This window comes from Triturus cristatus, chromosome 12 (genome assembly GCF_964204655.1).
Source record: "Triturus cristatus chromosome 12, aTriCri1.1, whole genome shotgun sequence".
Taxonomy (NCBI): Eukaryota; Metazoa; Chordata; class Amphibia; order Caudata; family Salamandridae; genus Triturus; species Triturus cristatus.
The window spans coordinates 288,999,003-289,018,455 of NC_140595.1; the positions used below are offsets into that span (position 1 = coordinate 288,999,003).

The following is a 19,453-nucleotide window of genomic DNA, read 5'->3' on the forward strand; positions in this document are numbered from 1 at the left end:
ATGAGGCTTCCCTACGTAAAGATTGTACTTATTTTTGGCAGGCAGTTAAAGCATCATTTTTTGCTAAAAAAGAGGAAGCACGAGTTGAGATAGCAATCGATGAGCTTTCATGGGTACATTTCTTCTCTAAAGTGTACGGCAATAAGAGTAATGAGGAAATTAGTTTATCTCGGGAACCTTTTATATCTGGTAACTCCATTCAGTTCATGCCGATTGACATTCAATTTTCACATGACGAAGTGTTGATGGCAATAAATGAGAGCAAAAGAGGTAAAGCTCCAGGCTCCGACGGGATCCCGATTGACTTACATAAAAGTACAACAGAGCTATGGTCTCCACTGTTAACCCAAGTTTTAGAAGCCTGTTGTGTCATGGGGTTTATTAAATCCTGGTCGAAGTCTGTGATAATACCAGTTTTTAAAAAGGGGGACCGGGAAAACCCAGCATGTTATCGTCCTATCTCTCTCTTAGATTCTTTCATCAAAAATCGCAGGAAGGGTTGTTTTAAACAGACTTCAACAGTGGGCTGAGGACAATAATATCTTAAGCCGGGTCCAATATGGGTTTAGGGAGGGGATGGGTACTATTAAACAGGTTTAAACATTTTCCCTGATACAGGGGAAATATACCCAAGCCAAGGCAGGGAATTTATTTGTGGTATTTGTTGATCTTACTGCCTCATTTGATTGTGTTGATCATAGTAGGTTATGGTGTATTTTAGAGGACCTAAAAGTTGATCCCTCCTTAGTGCTATTCCTGAGACAACTATATCAGGGGGCTTCAGCCAAATTGAGGTATGGATTAAAGGGAGAGTGCACTAAATCATTCCGTGTAGAGAAGGGTGTAAGGCAAGGTTGTGTACTGGCCCCGTTCCTCTTCTCATTATCTACCAACGCATTGGAAGAGGAACTGGTGGCCAGGGTGAATGATTCACCGATAATAAAGAACCAGCAGATTGTCTCCCTTCTCTACACGGATGATGCAGTGCTAATGGCCAGAACCCAGCTTGGCCTACAGAGGGCCCTGTCAACTTATATTGATTTTATAGATAACAGGGGCCTAAAAATAAATGTTACAAATACTTTTGTGATGTCCTGTGGGAAGGGGAAGAATAAGTGTAGAACTTTAGTAACGGGGGATGGTAGAATTGAATCAACTAAAACATTTTCTTATCTTGGAATTTTATTGGAGGATATGGGTTCCTGGGGACCAGCGATTAAGAGAACGAAGCTCCTATTTAAAAGATCAACTGTGGCATTGATGCTTTTTTCAAGAAAAATGGGGGAAAGGCCCCCAGGAATATTATTGAAAATTTACCAAGCTAAATGCATTAGCATTGCCACATATGGGGAAGGGATTTGGGGTTTCCATGATGTTGCACCAATCCAAGTGGTTGAAAATGCTTTTTTAAGGTTCATTTTAGCCGTTCCTCGGAGTTCCTCCATTTTTTATTGTCATAATGAACTGGGAATCTCCCATTTTTCCGATTTGATTAAAATTCAACCAATTTTACTTTGGCACAGGATTTGGACCTCTTCTAGTTTAGGCCTGAACCGTGAGATCATAAAAGATTCCATGGGATTAGATCAGGTCAAAAAAATCCCTTGGTTAAACTATATAAGTAATTTATCGCATGACTTATGTAGACCTGATTTTTACTCTAACCCAGACACTATGAGCACTTTATCGAGAAAGGAGCTTAAATCCTTATGCTTAAATCATTTTGAGTCCCTTAGATTAACGGTAGAGATAAGTAAAAACTCTGTGATCCAGCATCAACTGAGTCTGTCTAGTTATTCCATTCAGCTCTCTTTAGTATGCTGTCTACAGGAATTTGATAGATATATATTGACAAGGCTCAGATTTGACTGTTTCCACCGCCTGGTTTCTTTTCCTGCTGTAAATGACTGGTCCAGGAAACTGTGCCTTTGTCCCTGTGACAACACTGCTCCCCAATCTACAATGCACGTTGTTCTATTTTGTAAATTTTATGTTAAAGAAAGAGCTAGATGGATTAAGCCTATTTTAAAGCAGGGAGGCTGGCAGCAATGTTGCCCGGCATTTCTCTTTTTAAAATTATTGGATAATGTGTACTGTTTTGGAGCTATGACGGGGCTTTTGAAGAGTATAATGAGGAAAAGAAGAAGTTTAACCTGTTAACCCTTATGCTGTAAAATTATGTATAATTGGAATAGCTGCCTTTTATTAAGATATTTTTAATGTATTTTTAAATGATCTGTTCTTATATTATTTTGTGCTTTTATGATGTTATTATTTTTTAAAATCGAATAAAGCATTTATTGATTGATTGATTGATCAATGCGTTTATGGACTTTTAAAAATTAGCGACCGTAACTAAAGTCGGTTGCCCCTCAGAGGGCTTACTTACATTAATTTCACATTTGTTTGCAAAAGCTGTGCATAAAGTGAATGTGAAATGTGATTGGCTACTAACCTGTTTAGTTAACATATGGTCAGATAATAATACCTGCTTAGTTGTTAAATATATATTCAACCAGGTGATCATTGTGAGGAAGCAGGTTTCCTATTTCTTGAGCACGATCTCATCATGTTAAGAGAATCTTTCCCATGATCCCTTTTAGTAATAACAGGTGATTTTAATTTATAAATGAATCTGAAAATGTTGGCATTCCCAAAAAGGAAACCAAAGAAAGGGCCCCACTTGAAAGGAGAAAACTCCCAGTGTGTCAAAAACTTTTCTTTTTTGCTAAAAAAAAAAAAAAACTCTTGCTTTGGGAGCTTGTTTTTAAAAACAAACACTTTTGCAATAAACATGGCATCAGTTCAGCAGTTTCATTGCTTTCAGTCGAGTCACAGCAGCTCTGCTAAAGGCACAGTATTCTCCGCTTGCCTGGCCAGCTACTAGGTCATTGGAGTACATCCCTCTGTAGCTCTGGCAGATCGACAGATCTGCCACCCTACTCCAAATGTCTTTGTCTTGATAAACAAAAACTAATTAAAAAAAATATGGTCAGCCGCACCGTATAGCAGTGTTCAAACCAGGATAACTTTCTCCGCCTGCCTGCAGTGGCGTAGCTAGCGGTTTTGCCGCACGGGCGGTCCCGCAGTTTGCTGCCCAGTGACGGCCGGTGCGTGCAGGTAAGAGCGGGACTGTGTGTGTGCTAGTGGAGTGAAGGGGTGAAGTGAAAGGGCGAAGTACCGACGCGCTCGCCCTCTAGCTACGCCACAGCCTGCCTGGCCAGCTAGGTCATCCGAGTACATTCCTCTGCTGCTCTGGTAGATCAGAAGACCTGCCACCATACTCCAAATGTGGCACTTTGTCTTGATAAACAATAAATAGTTAAAAAAAAATATAGTCAGTATGGTCAGATGAAATATATAGCAGTGTTGCAAACTAGGATAACTTTCCTGGAGAATTCCTGCTTCTTTCCTGATGTTAGGCCATTTACCAATAAAGCTGGGAGTTTTGAGCATTTCTGATTGAAAGAATTCTCCAAGTTCAGACCTCTCCGTTACCACCAGATGACAATCTTCTTGGTAGGCCTAGCAACACTGGACCAGGGGTCATGCCACAGGCTCACTGGCACTGGAAACAGGTGCGGGCTGGATGAGACCAGTCTAAGGCGGCAGGCCAATATGTGGCCTCATCGTTTGAATTTTCACAGGCTTTCCTGCGAACAGCAACCATTGGTTGCCTGGGCTAATGGAGTTGCCTGGGTGTGGCTAGCAAGGGCATCCAGACAGGCTAAGTATGGGGCAATTTCAGTACCTTTCTGGCTGGCTGCCCTGATGACCATTAACACTCTCCTTTTCCTATTCCTGCCTCCGGCCTGAGAGCTGCTGTTGTCCACTACAGCAACCTTCCATAGTCTGACAGGGTACTCCTTTACTCACCCCTAGGAATGCTGAGGGAGGATGGTGGCTGCGCCAGGGAACCAAAGTATTGCCCGGTTGCTCAGGCCCATCTCCTGCTGGGTGCCGGGAGGAACCTGTTATGTTTTTAATAGTTGTGTCCATCTTTGGACACCGTATATTACTGCCTTGTTGTGTGTCCCTGCGAGGACACCGTACCGCTGCTTCATCTCACCAGCTGACAATTGACGTTTGAAAGTTGTCAGCTGGTGATCCTTGGTGCAGCTGATGTTCAGTGCGGCTCCGCGTTCGGAGCCCATGTTGGTGATAACTAAATAAAGAACTCTTTTTCAACCTTCTCGCCGTTCCGAAGTTCTTTACAATTTGGCGACAAGCACCAACACCGGAACCCACCATCGAAAAAAAAAAATTAATCGACGTATTTTTCAAATTAGATATAAGAATATCGAAAAGCTGCAGTGAAGATTTATGGACTTAAAAAAAAAGCATCGCAAAGTATACATCAAGAAAAGGATCACATAAGGACAAAATACAAAAGGTTCGTGAACAAAATACATTTTATTGATGGATGGGGAGAGTGTGAGCAGAAAGATTTACGAAAATGATAAATTAATTTGCTCAAGATAACAGTGTACAGCGTAAAACATCAAGCCACACTGTATCGTAATTTACAAATGAGGGAAATCTACTGCGGAGCACTGTCTAGAATCCAGAAACGTGTAACGAACCACAACGTGAAAGAATCTTCTCAAATAAGGCTAATGACAGTTCAACTGTCAGCTGTTGTAATACGTCACAACCAGAAAGAAGCAGCGGCGTTACGCACGACGCAGGTACTTGGAGGCCATCTTAAGAATAGTAAATTCAATAGTCTAGTTCTCCTGTCGACGTATCACGCATAGTTACGTGCCGCCATCTTGGATTTTTGGAAACATAAACAATACAGCCAGTTTCAGTCACCGGCTCATCGCGCTCACACGCTGAGCACAGAAACAGACTCTGTAAACATCTAGAGGTGCTTTATACGAAGCGGAAGCAAGAGCAATTGGAAAGGTACGATGCAAGGTTAAAATTACGCATGACTGGTATTTTAAAAAAAAAGAATAAAAGGGAAAAGTAGAAAGAAATAAAATGTGATTCGTACTCAAGAGAATGTACTTAGGAATAACATAGCTAATCTTTTCATTTACATACTTACTCAGTGACTTTTTGCAAGTTTCTACACAGTCCACAATTGGTTCATGAACTGCAAATACAAATTAAAAAAAATATAATAAATAGATACACGTTCCATCCTCAAAGTACCCAAACAGTAAGCACCTTTAAAAAAAAAAATGGCTTCTGGTTACTTATGGAATCTCTCTCCACCACAGTCGTCCCTACCAGGTGGGGGTGAACCCTTACTCAAATGGGAGGAATGGAGGGAGTATTTTAACAAATACATTTCACAGTTTGAGGATGACGAAGAATTTACACCTAAAAAAAAAATACAAACTATTGTTACACTGTCTTGGGGCTAGTGGAATCAAGGTTTACATCAGCATAAACAAAAAAACGAGAGGGGTAAGTGAGGATGATGTTTATGCCAACGCAATAGATGATCTAAATACATACTACAAGCCTAACGTGTGCGTTGGTATAGACAGATATAAATTCTTCCATAGGAAGCAGGGAAAAGATAAGTCAGTCGATGACTACGTGTCTGCACTTAAAAACTTGGCATTGAATTGTCGCTTTGGCGCCTTGCACAATACATTCGGTACAAAAGGGGGTGGTGATGGACGGAGCATCAGAACCAATCAAACACTCACACCCAGTCAACAGATCTGGGTTTGATCCATCACCCTGTTCCCATGAGGCACAGGGTCAGACTGATTTGCATATGGCCATGTCTGAACTGGGGTGGTAGAGTGGGCTAAAGAACGGTGATGGATCAAACCCAGATCTGTTGACTGGGTGTGAGTGTTTGATTGGTTCTGATGCTCCGTCCATCACCACCCCCTTTTGTACCGCTTTGTTCGCCATAAGTTGGCAGGGTATGCTCAGATGTTGAGTCCCTTGCTCACTTTGCCACTGGATTCAAGCAAGCCTGGCTGAAGACGGCTGAAATGCCAGAAACCGGTCCTAGGAAGCTTGTTTCTGGTCCAGGGAAGACATGGCTTGGCAGTTCGGGCTGGTCTGTTCCCATGAGGCACAGGGTCAGACTGATTTGCATATGGCCATGTCTGACCTGGGGTGGCAGAGTAGGCGAAAGAACGGTGATGGATCAAACCCAGATCTGTTGACTGGGTGTGAGTGTTTGATTGGTTCTGATGCTCCGTCCATCACCACCCCCTTTTGTACCGCTTTGTTTGCCATAAGTTGGCAGGGTATGCTCAGACGTTGAGTCCCTTGCTCACTTTGCCACTGGATTCAAGCAAGCCTGGCTGAAGACGGCTGAAATGCCAGAAACTGGTCCTAGGAAGCTTGTTTCCGGTCCAGGGAAAGCATGGCTTGGCAGTTCGGGCTGGACTGTTCCCATGAGGCACAGGGTCAGAGTGATTTGCATATGGCCATGTCTGAACTGGGGTGGCAGAGTGGGCTAAAGAACGGTGATGGATCAAACCCAGATCTTTGACTGGGTGTGGGTGTTTGATTGGTTCTCATGCTCCGTCCATCACCAACCCCCTTTTGTACCGCTTTGTTCGCCATAAGTTGGCAGGGTATGCTCTGACGTGAGTCCCTTGCTCACTTTGCCACTGGATTCAAGCAAGCCTGGCTGAAGACGGCTGAAATGCCAGCAACCGGTCCTAGGAAGCTTGTTTCTGGTCCAGGGAAGGCATGGCTTGGCAGTTCAGGCTGGACTGTTCCCATGAGGCACAAGGTCAGACTGATTTGCATATGGCCATGTCTGATCTGGGGTGGCAGAGTGGGCTAAAGAACGGTGATGGATCAAACCCAGATCTGTTGACTGGGTGTGAGTGTTTGATTGGTTCTGATGCTCCATCCATCACCACCCCCTTTTGTACCGCTTTGTTCACCATAAGTTGGCAGGGTATGCTCAGACGTTGAGTCCCTTGCTCACTTTGCTACTGGATTCAAGCAAGCCTGGCTGAAGATGGCTGAAATGCCAGAAACCGGTCCTAGGAAGCTTGTTTCCTGTCCAGGGAAGGCATGGCTTGGCAGTTCGGGCTGGACTGTTCCCATGAGGCACAGGGTCAGACTGATTTGCATATGGTCATGTCTGAACTGGGGTGGGAGAGTGTGCTAAAGAACGGTGATGGATCAAACCCAGATCTTTGACTGGGTGTGAGTGTTTGATTGGTTCTGATGCTCCGTCCATCACCAACCCCCTTTTGTACCGCGTTGCACAATGAATTCATCAGAGACCAAATCGTAATGCAAGGGTCAAACGCCAACATCCAGGACAATTTATGGGCCAAATGGGAGTACCCTCTCCAAAACATAATGGACATTGCTAGAAAAGCGGAACTAACTGGTTGCTGCGCAAAAGCAGTTATATCAGAATGCAATGAAAAAAAAGAGAGTGATACCGTTAACAAAGTTACGCAAGTGAAGCGCACCCCAAAACAGACATGGAGCAACAAGACAACAAAACCCATTTACAATAAACAAATGGGTGATGGGAAGAAACGTTGCTACAGGTGTGGTAACAACTCGCATTGGGCAGATGACAGAAACTGTCTGCTAGAGGAGTGAAGTGCACGTACTGTGGAGTCATAGGACATTTCCAGAAAATGTGCAGGTGGAGAAATACACGCTCAGTAAAACTCGTCAATGAAGGAGTTGAGCTCAACCAAGAAACATCTGATGAGGAGGACATTAGTATGTGTGTTCTCAGTGTAGAAGATGAGCAGGGAAACGAGGTCAGTGCAAACATGGCCATGAGAAAAAAAAATCCTGTCTGTGATATGAGCATCGGGGGTGTAAAGATCAGCATTGTCGCTGATTCTGGCTCACCTTACACAATTGTAAACAGCAGAATTTGGGAAGAAAAATTCTCGCCTTGTATTGGAAGCCACCTAGAAAAGGCTGACATATTGATAAAATCCTTCACTGGCGAACCTATCAACGTTTGTGATAACAGGAAACTTAACTTTGCATATAAAGGGAGGGAGACAGAAGGAAAACTGTACGTATCTGAGGTTGGTCCATCGGTACTGGGATGGATGGATCAAAGACAATTAGGCATTATCCTAGACCCCAGCAAATCTGACCCAGTCCTTTTTGTTCAAGGCACAGATTACTACAGCAAGTCCCTTTTAAGCAAGTACCCGAAAGTGTTCAATGGCAAAATTGGAGCTTTGAAGGGGTACCAACATAGGATCCAAGTGAAACCACATGCTACACCGTTGTACACAAGACCAGAAATCTACCATTTGCAGTTAAGGATGAAGTCAAAACACAATTAGAGAAACTGCTAAAGGAAGGCATAATTGAACAAGTAGAGGCTACAGAATGGCTCGCACCTTTGGTCGAGGCCAAACGCCCCAACGGCAAGTTGAGGTTGTGTGTTATACTGCGGGACCTCAACAGAAACATAGCCGTTGAACGATTTCCCCTTCCCAAAATAAGTGAAATGCTAGCTACCACAAAAGGAGTGAAATGGTTTTCAACCATCGACTTGAAGTCGGCGTATCACCAGGTCCCATTACATCGTGAAAGCAAAAAACTCACTGCTTTCATCACACCTTTCGGGTGTTTTCAGTTCACAAGGGTGCCTTTCGGCCTTGCATCTGCGGCATGTTTCAGAGGCTTATGAACAATATATTCAAGGGTGTTTCAGTAATATTGATGATCCAAGATGACATCCTTGTGATGGGAAGATCTAGAGAGGAACACAATGAGAAAGTTCAACAAGTACTAGGAATCTTAGAGGCCAAGGGACTCACAGCTGAATATAGTAAATGCAAAGTTGTGTGCGAGTCTGTGAATTACCTGGGACACAAAATCAATGGTAATGGAATCAGTCCAAGGAAGGACTTACTCAACACAATTAAGAATTCACCTGTACCTAAAAACAAGGAAGAGTTGAGGTCTTTCCTAGGCCTTGTAGAATTCTATGCGAAGTTCATCAACAACTTTTCGAGTGAAACTTATGATCTGTGACAATTATTGGAAGTGAAGAGCAAATTTGAGTGGGGTGATACGTGTCAAAAAGCGTTCGGTACACTAAAAACAGATTTATGCAATGCAATGCCCTTGCAAGGTTTCGACCCTTTGCTCAATAACTTCATCACCACTGATGCCAGTTCAAAAAGACATGGAGCTGTTCTATCACAAAAGGACAACAAAGGAGCTAATTGGACAATTGCATTTTCATCTCGATCTTTGCCCCCAACCGAGGAGAGGTTGTCTGTCATCGAACTGGAGGCATTGGCGTGCGTATGGGTATTAGAACACTTTCGCCATTTCGTGTGGGTAAACAAAGTCACCCTATGTACTGATCATAAGCCACTCACCAAAGTGTTCACAACGAAAGGCCTGTATACAGCTTCGCCCAGGTTAGCTCGCCTATCTGTGCGCCTTTTTGATTACAACTACTCCATCCAGAATGTTCCTGGCGCGAAGAATGTGGTAGCTGATTTCCTGAGCAGGTTGCCAGTGGGTAAGGCAGACCAAGACATACCTGCGGATGTTGAAGAATGTTGCATTGCCAGCCTTGAAGAATGTTTCCAAGGGATTTCAAAGGAAGAGTGGTTTAATGAACAAGAAAAGGATGAAGACAGTTGCCAGGTTATCAGGATGTTAGCAAAAGGGTGGCCAAACAAGAACAAGCTCTCCGAAAATTTTAGACATTTTTAGGAGGTCAGGGACGAACTATCACACGAGAATGGTTTACTGTTAAGGGGTGGTAGAGTGGTTCCCCCTTACACACTAAGAAAGCGTATTCTGCAAATATGCCATGAGGGACACTTAGGTATTGTTAAGTGTAAAAACAGGGTGAAGGAAAGCTACTGGTGGCCGGGTGTCAGCATTGAGGTTGAAAGGATGGTTAGAGAATGCGGCATGTGTCTGTATTCAGACAAAGCCCAGGTAACCCTTAGACCTCCACTTCACCCCATCACCTGCCCCTCCATGCCATGGGAAAGGGTGGGTGTGGACATTATGGGCCCCATACTGGAAAGCGATGAACAGTGGTACATCATTGTTGTCATAGACCATTTTACTAAGTGGCCTGAACTCAAGTTTACCACCAAAGTTGATTCAAAGACTGTGGTTGAGTTCTTAGATGGCGTGTTTATACGTGAAGGGCTCCCAAAACAGATTGTAAGCGACAATGGACCACAGTTCATGTCCGATGCTTTCAAAGCATACACATCAAGGAAGCAAATTGAGCACAAAACGACTTCGGTTTACCACTTGGCTGGCAACGGCGCAGTGGAATGTTTCAACAGATTTCTTAAGGGTATCATCCAATTGGCAAACAGCAACAAACTAAACTGGAAAAAAGAGATCCTTAAAACCTTGTGGACCTACAGAATTACACCTTGTGACACCACTGGTCACAGCCCCTTCGTGCTCATGTGGGGTAGGACACCCCTCACCAAAGACAATGTGGGGTGGACATTAGCCTCTAAAAGAGTGCACTGGTCTACCGACCAAGTGAGAAAGAGAGTACAGCAAGTGCAACACAATTGCAAAATCCGGTATGATCTTAAGCACAGCTGCAAACCGGTGCAACTCTCTGTTGGGGACATGGTAAAGGTTAAGATAAGTGGGCACATAGGCAAAGGACAGGACAAGTACTAACAACCCCTGTCGGTAAGCAAAGTGTATTGTACCTCTGCTCTTTTGAGCGATGGTAAGGTATGGCACTTCTCTGCCCTTTCGGTGTGCAAACCAAATTCAGTGAAACCTTTAAACACTCCCTTTATGATATCTGGTGGTGAACAAACCTGCGTTAGCAAGAACAACAACGCCTTAACAGACTTGTCAGACTGCAAGTCTGAACACAAGCCCCTTACACCTAGTGCTGTGACACCCAACTCGGCTATTCCCACCGCAGCTGATACTGTGCGCGGCAACCCCCTGGTCACCGACTCTAGAAGGGTAGTCAGAATATTGCCCCCCACTCCAGGTCACTATGAGTCACCACATGTTAGTACCAGCAGGTTTGGGAGGAGAGTGTTGCCACCTGTGAAACTCAATGATTATGTTTGTGATTAAGTTTTCTTGTTTTGCATAGCAGCCTTGGGTGCATCTTTTTGTCTCTTTTCTCTCTCTCATTTTCCTTCGGGGGAGGATGTGTTATATCTTTAATAGTTGTGTCCATCTTTGGACTCCGTATATTACTGCCTTGTTGTGTGTCCCTGCGAGGACACCGTACTGCTGCTTCATCTCATCAGGTGACAGTTGACGTTTGACAGTTGTCAGCTGGTGATCCTTGGTACAGCTGATGTTCAGTGCGGCTCCGCGTTTGGAGCCTGTGTTGGTGATATAAATAAAGAACTCTTTTTCAACCTTCTCACAGTTCCAAAGTTCTTTACAGAACCCACTATTGGGTTGCTCTGGTATGGTGGTTTTTGGGGGACCAGCTTTCATACTGGCCCAAGCTCCCTCTATCTTGAGGGAGCAGGTGGGTTCATCTTGTGAAGAACAACTTATGGTAGGACTCATGGGGGTTTTTCTTCCCGGGCACAAGTCAATTGAATTAAGTGATGTCACATGGGACCTGAGGGGTAGTCAAGCATGACTCCGACAGTTTTTAAGAAATGTGAGAATGTGGTTGGTGATTTAAAATGTATTAGTTGTATCAAACTATCTACCACAACACTGTACATTATGTAACTTAGGGCCTCATTACAATGTTGGTCGGAAAGGCTCCAAACGGCATTCGGTTTGTCCGAATTCGTGTCAGAAGCCTTGTTTCCGACAGACTCAGAAACATTTCCGACAAACCAATTACAATGGTCGGAAACCATTCGGACTTTCTGACTCAGTTCCGACTCGCGTCCGAATGGCATTTGAAGAAACCGAGTCAGTCGGAGCCGACTCGTACGGCTCTGTGGACCGCATTTCCAACCGGCACATTGCAATGTCGGAGTCGGACAGCCTCTCGGAATTGGTTTCTCCGACATGGATCAGCAGTCAGAAACCGACTTTGGGGGCCCATAGCAAGGCCCCCATGGAGTTCCTGTGTTGTCGGTTGGAACACAGGCTCCCATTGAAGTCAATGGAAGTCTGACCGAACGGTGTTTGGAAACTTCGTAATCGGTCGGTCGGACTCCCAGAATCCGAGTCGGTCAAAATGCTTTTCGACCCACTTTATAATGAGGCCCTTAATATGAATGTTTTTCTTTGTTATGCCGTGCTGATGATGTGCGGAGCATGTTATATATTCTCTAATGCAAGAATGGCAGGGAGAATTGGATCATTTTTGCAGGACCAGCATTATGGTTAACAAGGATAATGTCTGATGTCTGGTCTTTGATGTAGTCCCCCACCTGTCCAGTAGAATTCAGAGTCCAAAGGCAAAGAACAAACTAACTATTCCCAACAGGAAGGATTCTTTCGGGTCAACTAGAGTCAGAAAGGGGCACCACAGAAATATCTGCTGAATAAAATGTAATTCAGATGATATTGTTTCTTACTAAGAGTACAGTCATGAGATAATTCATTGATGAGTTCCTGGCAAAAATGTCATCATAATCTTCTCCCACAGATTAGCCCTTGCATTGAGTCACTGCTTGGATACTCGAAACCCCAATTTGGTCCTTCCACTTGTGTGCTCAATGCAGGTAAGCTCAGATTCACATTTTTCTGACAAAAAAAACTTTATTCAGTCAGGACAGCTGATGGGGCCATTATTTCCCTTTATCTGAATGAATGGGGTGCACATTTTCAGAAAGAATTGAGAAAGAGTGCTGGTCTTGCCCTGCTAAGTAGAGTAATTTGGAAAAACACAACTACAAATATGGACCTACAAAAGTTATATGCTCTGCTTCTCTGTCTCCGCACCCCCTCCCCTTTCCCACACACTCTTATTTAGCCCCAGTTAGGCAAGGAAGAAAAATAATGCAGTAGCATTAGCTGTGTCTCCTCTGGACAAAGAGGAGGAACACAGTGTATGTTGTCCGACTCTGGTGAATGAAGCACACCGTACCAGCAAGATCATCCTGCTGAGATGATATGTAGGATAAAGAAGTGGGGAAACCCAAAATACCCTTAGAGGCTTTGGCAGTCAAGTTAATGATAAGTAAGGGGTGCCTACAAGGAATTTGTTTCAAATTTCTAACTTTAGTGTACTATAGACAAAATTGCTTAGTGGTTCAATCCAAATGGATCCTGAACCTTTGAACAATCAGAGCATATGTCAAATTAGAAAATGTTAACACTCAATTAATTGAGAAAATAATATCGAAAAACACGGGAATATCTTTTTTCAAAACATGCGAACATTTTTATATAGATTAAAATTCATGAGGGTACAATCATAGAAAACATAGCAAAACACCATGAAAGAGGAATGTCCCAATCAACCTACAATTCATGAATGTAAACATCTATTCCAAGATAGTTAGAGTAACATGTCTAAAGATACACAGTACAGTTACTAATACACAATAAATATTTCGGAAATAGATGAAGGAGTCGACGTTTCGGTCTGTCGTGGCGTTAGTCCGTCAGACCATCTTCAGGACGTTCAACAGATTTGCATAAAACAGAGACCCCTATATAAACATAATGCATAAAATTACATTTATGAAGGTAAAAGTTACCATAGGCAAATGAATGAGAGAAAGAAAGATAGCCCATGCAGAAAACGAAAAAGTGACCTAAAAATCATGCCAGCAGCATGTTCGTTGAAACCTTAACCCAAACGTGTTCTTAGGTTGAAGATAAATCATATATATTTGTGAAAAAGATGATCAAAAAAGGTGGTCCAATGTGATTGCAGTGGCTCTAACCCAAACAACATAACATGAATTAATGTCGCCAGAAATATTATACTTTGTAGCGGTCCGATAATAAAGTGGGACGCAAAAGAGTCTTGGTATGGAGACAATTCCACCAAGCGACTTCACCATTGCAAAGGTCACTGTAGACATATCAGTGAAAAAATAAAATAATAAGCACAATTGTTACTAACTGAGGTCCTTGCTGATTTATATGCTAATCAGGCTATCACAAAGATCCGATTAGCCTCTTATAGAAAAAGTTAAAATTACTTTACAGAGGATTTTTCTTAATCTATAATGGCTTACCTCTAATATTAAATCGCTTGTTGCTCTATTTAATATGGAGCATCAGTCGATATGTAATTTGCAACTGTAACTAATACCAAAAGAAACAAAAATGTGATTTAAAAAAACAAATTTACCGCAAAGAATGATTGCAAATATGCATAAATTGCAACATAATGCTCGGCTCGGGATGGGATTATTGAACAATACAATTGTAGTAAATTACCATTTTACTTTCCATCTCGGAGGGCATTTAAGTGGGGCGACGTTTCTCCACTCCGACGGAGGAGCCGCTCTTGACTATAGCTGTGCTCTTTGAGTTTGACTGGCCTCCCCACTCATCTTGGCTTGTCAAGCAGCCGATGAAAGTCAAGATGAGTCACCAAGGACCAGTCAAGTAACTGTGAGACTGACTCTGATGGATAAACAGTGATGGGGACTAAAGTGGCCACGTTTCTCCATGTAGGCATGGGCAAGATGTCTAGTCCTCGGTACTTGATCTACATTTCACTCCCATCATGTGTGGCAGTCGAATTAGTTTGATGGCGGAAAACCGGGACTTCAACCCCATGAATGCATCAGGCTGTCACAATAAAGTCTCGGACTGGAAACAGTGTAGATATTGACATAGGGTGAGGTACCTACTCTGGGAGCCACACCATATCAAAAGTGTGCTGTGGAGATAATACTTTTCACAGTTTACCTTTGTCTCTGCAAAATAAAACCAAGTTTTACCACGTGTAGAATGATGTCATCATGCCGCAACCCCATATCAATAATGAGTGTCAGGAGGGTGGGTGCTGCAAAACGAGGTCGGGCAATAAGTTGGGAAGGCTGCACTCCCTTTTGTTCACCACTACACCTCATTATCAATAGTGTCCTGAAAAGAAGAATTTATTGCAAAAAGTGGTAGGTTTGTAGAGCTAAGCTTCAACTGTAGCATAGGATCTGTGGAAGCTTTGACATGAGCTGTGCATATACTGTGGTGAGCTGTACTGAAGACACTACTTGTGCAACACTGAACAGTTGGGCACTTATGCATGTTGATGCTGTGATGTAAGCATTACTCGCGTTTTGACAAAGTCTGCAACAAGTGTGATTTGTACCAGATTTGTTAAATAATTGTTAATTTTCTGTGTTTATTATAGGATGGGAAGAACAGCTCCCTGTTGAATGATAACATCGTAGGGGTAACGCTATATGACCACACTGTCCAAAACCTCAGCAGCAATGCAGAGATCAGATTTTGGCATCGGCAAGCACTTGTGAGTATTACCAGCCCACCAGCCAGGGCAGTGCGACTGGGGTAAGGCATAGGTTATTGTCAATGCAGTGTTACAGAATATCACCAGGTGCACCACCAGATATCACTCCACATAGTAGACTTCCACAGCAGTTACATATATACTTGATACACTAGTACTATGACTTTTGACAGGCAGCCACACAGAAATCACCCCACACATCTTTGGTTAACCCAATTGCAAATAAATTAACCCCCAAGGTTCAAGGTGTGACTTCTGCACCTAGCACCTCGTGTTTAAGATCCCTTTCCTTGTAAGTCCATAACCCTATTAAAATGCTTATGCCCTAATGACTTATTAAGATATATGGCAAAAACAGAGGCATATGTACGAAAAAAGAAAGCGCGTTTTTAAGTAACTGAGTCCATCCTCCCCCCTACATTAACCAGGCGTAGCAGCAGCTGACAAACAGGAAACGGCCACTACAACGCGGCCGTTTCCATGCAAACCTTAACCACGCATGCATTACAACGCATGCGTGGTTACCACAAGAGCCTTTACCACGCATACCTTTACTACGAGATACGTAGTAAAGGGATGTGTAGTAAAAGCTAAAATTAGAAAAAGGGGGCTTGGGGGGTCTCCCCCCAAAAATAAAAAAAAGCGTGAGAAAAAAAGTGGGCTGGGGGGGGGTCTCCCCCCCCCCAAAAAAAAACAAACCTGATGTCACGTCGCGAAGTGGAGGCAATCGGCATCGTTTGAGAGGAAACGGAAAGAAACTTCCGCTTCCTCTTTACGACGTCACCGATGAAGGAGAGGAGACGACGTGAAGAGGTAAGGGGAATTTTAGTTTAAAAAAATATATATAAGGATTGAGGGTTCAGGGCTGGGGTAATTATAAGAAGGATTGGGGCCTGGGGGGTCACATAAGAGTACAGGGGAGGGGTATAACCTTTACCAAGAGTATGCCCTTACCATGCATAAATTTACAGTGAAAATCGTTGTAAAGGTATGCGTGGTAAAGGAATATTCGTGGTAAAGATAATGCGTGGAAATAGCATTCCGTTGTAACGCATGCGTGGTAAAGGCATGCGTTGCAACGGAATACGTTGGAACGACATACAACCCTGACAAACAAGCTCATTCAGTATTCCTAAGGAGCCTCTTTGTCCACCAATCACCCAGCAGGTTACCTAGCTAAAGCATGTATTGCAACCCCTTTTGATCTCCGAGAGCACTCACATCCATGAGGTATTAGCACCCATTGCATACAACTCAATATATCTTTACATTTAACAATACCAGGAATATTGGATCACTTGGGGAAAAAAAGTAGGCTAGAGTAACAAATGATTGAATATCTCAGCTTCACTTCAAAGTTATTGTAAATTATTTATGAAGCTCGACTGTTACCCAACAAGAGATAACTGTATGAAATGAAAAAAACAATCCCATATGGGTTCGCAACAAAACATTTGAACTCACTGGAAAAAATGATAGAATGGGGTGAAATTTTCATGAATTCACACTCCATGTATTAATGGCTGGGGGATCGTTAGTACAGGAAAAGGCTAATAAAAGTGACTTTGTAGCTGTTTTCTAAAGGTAATGGGGTAGTCTTAGTTCTGAAGTCAGGAAATAGTTTCAGGCAGAAGTGACAGCATTGAAGGATGACTGCTTCTGGGCAAGAGTTGTTCTGAAATTTTAATTCTACAATTGTAGCGAGTAAAGATTCTGAGACTGCTTATACAACCAGAAATCTGTGACAATTCTTCTAAATTAGGAGAATTGTATTGATGAATAGCTTTGTAAACATGGCAGCTGTGCTTGAATTAATTATTGTGCTACTGGTAGTAGAGAAGGCACAGTATGGTCATGAAATGTTAACATTTTGTGAAGTCCTAGCAAACGTGGCTTGTGAGTGAAATGGTACTTTGAGTGGTGTGAATGGTGACTGAGGAGTCCAGTATTAAGTCTACCAGAGTAGGAATGGCACACACTCATCCGATGTCCAGATCTTAAATATAAAAGGACTATGCTTAAATGTAACACCAACTACCATCACAATAATCAGCCTCTTTGTTAACCCAAAAGAGAAGGAAAAATTCGCGAACGTTAAGATAATCACAGATTTGATCAAAGAATACCTGTATGAACACCTGGGGCATGAGTGCATCGTGACCGGGGACTTTAACATGAGAGATCTTTGCCACCTAGAACAAAATAATGGGGAGAGGGGGCGTAAAATCATGGAGGCCTGCATCAACAAATTTAAGCTGGGGTGCTCGAGTCAATCAGGTCTGTTGAACAGTAAAACACAACCCAGCTTTAAAAACATTTCCTTGCTAGATTACATCTTCCTGAGCAAAGACTTATTGAGGAGGTGCGCAGAATACAGGGCGCAAGTACCATCCACTATCCCTTTTTTGTGAGCGTAAATGCCACTACGCAGGCGGTACACCTTCCAGCTGGCCAAATGCTCGCTGCAATCAGTGAGCCGGCATTAATAAAAATAATGAAATGGGGACTCTCCTGCCGGGCTAGATATAGCCAATGGAAGCAGGTCATATCTACAACCGGCATTGAGATAAGCTGGACAGAGATAACTGTTTCACTATTTGACGCCCTGAGTGCAGGAAATGTCATCTCCACATAAAGGAAGACTCACCGGTAAGGAGCCAGTTCACTTCCTTGCCGACAAAGATTTCAATGAAGGCAAAAAGAGGTGCCGCCAGGCAGAGTCACAGTATAGGAGAGAAAAGTGCGAGTGGACAAAAAAAGAAATCTGAAAACAGCTAGGATATCGCACAAAAAAAACACTTGGCAGATAAAGCAAACTCATATAGAGGAGAAATGGAAACATATCTACACCCTACTAGCGCCCATTGAAAACAGGGAATTTTGGAGTTGTGTCAGCAGCCTTAACGGTGGAGTTCATACAGAGAACGCTGTACCCGCCAATGAATGGCCAGCCAATGCAACAAAGCTCTATGTCGATCCAGATAAATCCTTGGATAATTTCATGGAGGCGGAGGGCAAGCATCCAGGGGAACTTGAGGTAATTTTCACTGTTATATCAGAAAAAGAAACCCTTACCATCCTGAAGGGCATTCAGAAGGATGGGGCTCCTGGACCGAATGATCTACCAGGCAGCATCTTCAATGAAGACCGAGAAGTTTGGGCCCTTCACATGCACAGCCTGTTTAATCAATGTTACAATACATTGGCAGTACCAGACTCATGGAAAGGCTCAATTTTTCACCCCATTTATAAAAAGAGGGATGCTTCCCGCCTGGAGAATTACAGACCAAGATCTAAACCAAGAAAGGGCTAAAACAGGGCTGGGTGATCGCTCCCACCCTTTTTTAATTTATACACCGAGGACTTGGGAGAGGCGCTGTTGAAATCTTTCCACCCAAATTATACCATCTCGGACTACCCATTATGCCGTACGCTTACGACCTGGTACTACTGGACCATATCAGAATTGGCATGAAAAGGTCACTGGAGACATTGCATCTATACAGCATGAAAAACAAAGTCCAAGCTAATGCCACAAAAATGAAGGTCCTGGTCTTCGGTCACAAACCAAAAAAGCAATTGCTGGAATGGCATCTTGGCCCATTAAGGATTGCCACTACCAACAAATATAACTATCTGGGAATAGAACTCAAAAATACCGGCAGATCCACTTTGCAGGCCAAGGCACTGGAAGCTAAGGCAGCTAAGGTTGCATATGGGTTATGTTAACTAAACCACAAGCTCTAACGTCACTCCGCAGAGGGTATCCGATGGGTCATGCAAGCAGCACTGAGCTATGGCCATCTTGTCTTTCTGGGTCAGCTCACTGAAAAACTGGAGCGACTGCATATATGTCCTACCGAAAGGTATTCAACCTTCCCTACTCAACATGGCGCACATTGATTCGGCTGGAGTTCAATATTTCAATGATGGACATTGAATGCAAAAAAGACATCGTCAAACTGTACTATCGCATGACCAAGGCAGGTCCTGATACAATCAGGGAAGCGCTAATAGCAGTTTTCCAGGACAATGGCAGCCATTGGGCAAGGTATCTCTCGAAGGCAAACGAGTCATTGGACTTGCCCCCAGATATCATAACTGACACATCTTTAACAATGGCCAGCCTGAAAAGTTTGCTAAAGA

The 19,453-nt window shown here is 43.2% G+C and overlaps 1 protein-coding gene across 1 annotated transcript in view; it reads left to right on the forward strand.

The window, feature by feature from the left end:
• ADGRG5 (adhesion G protein-coupled receptor G5) overlaps nt 1-19,453 on the forward strand; it is a 769,418-nt gene that overhangs the window by 634,967 nt on the left and 114,998 nt on the right. The window contains exon 6 of the mRNA XM_085637711.1: nt 15,191-15,307. Within this exon, the coding sequence (XP_085493837.1) occupies nt 15,191-15,307 (117 nt within the window). The remainder of the gene's footprint in view (nt 1-15,190; nt 15,308-19,453) is intronic.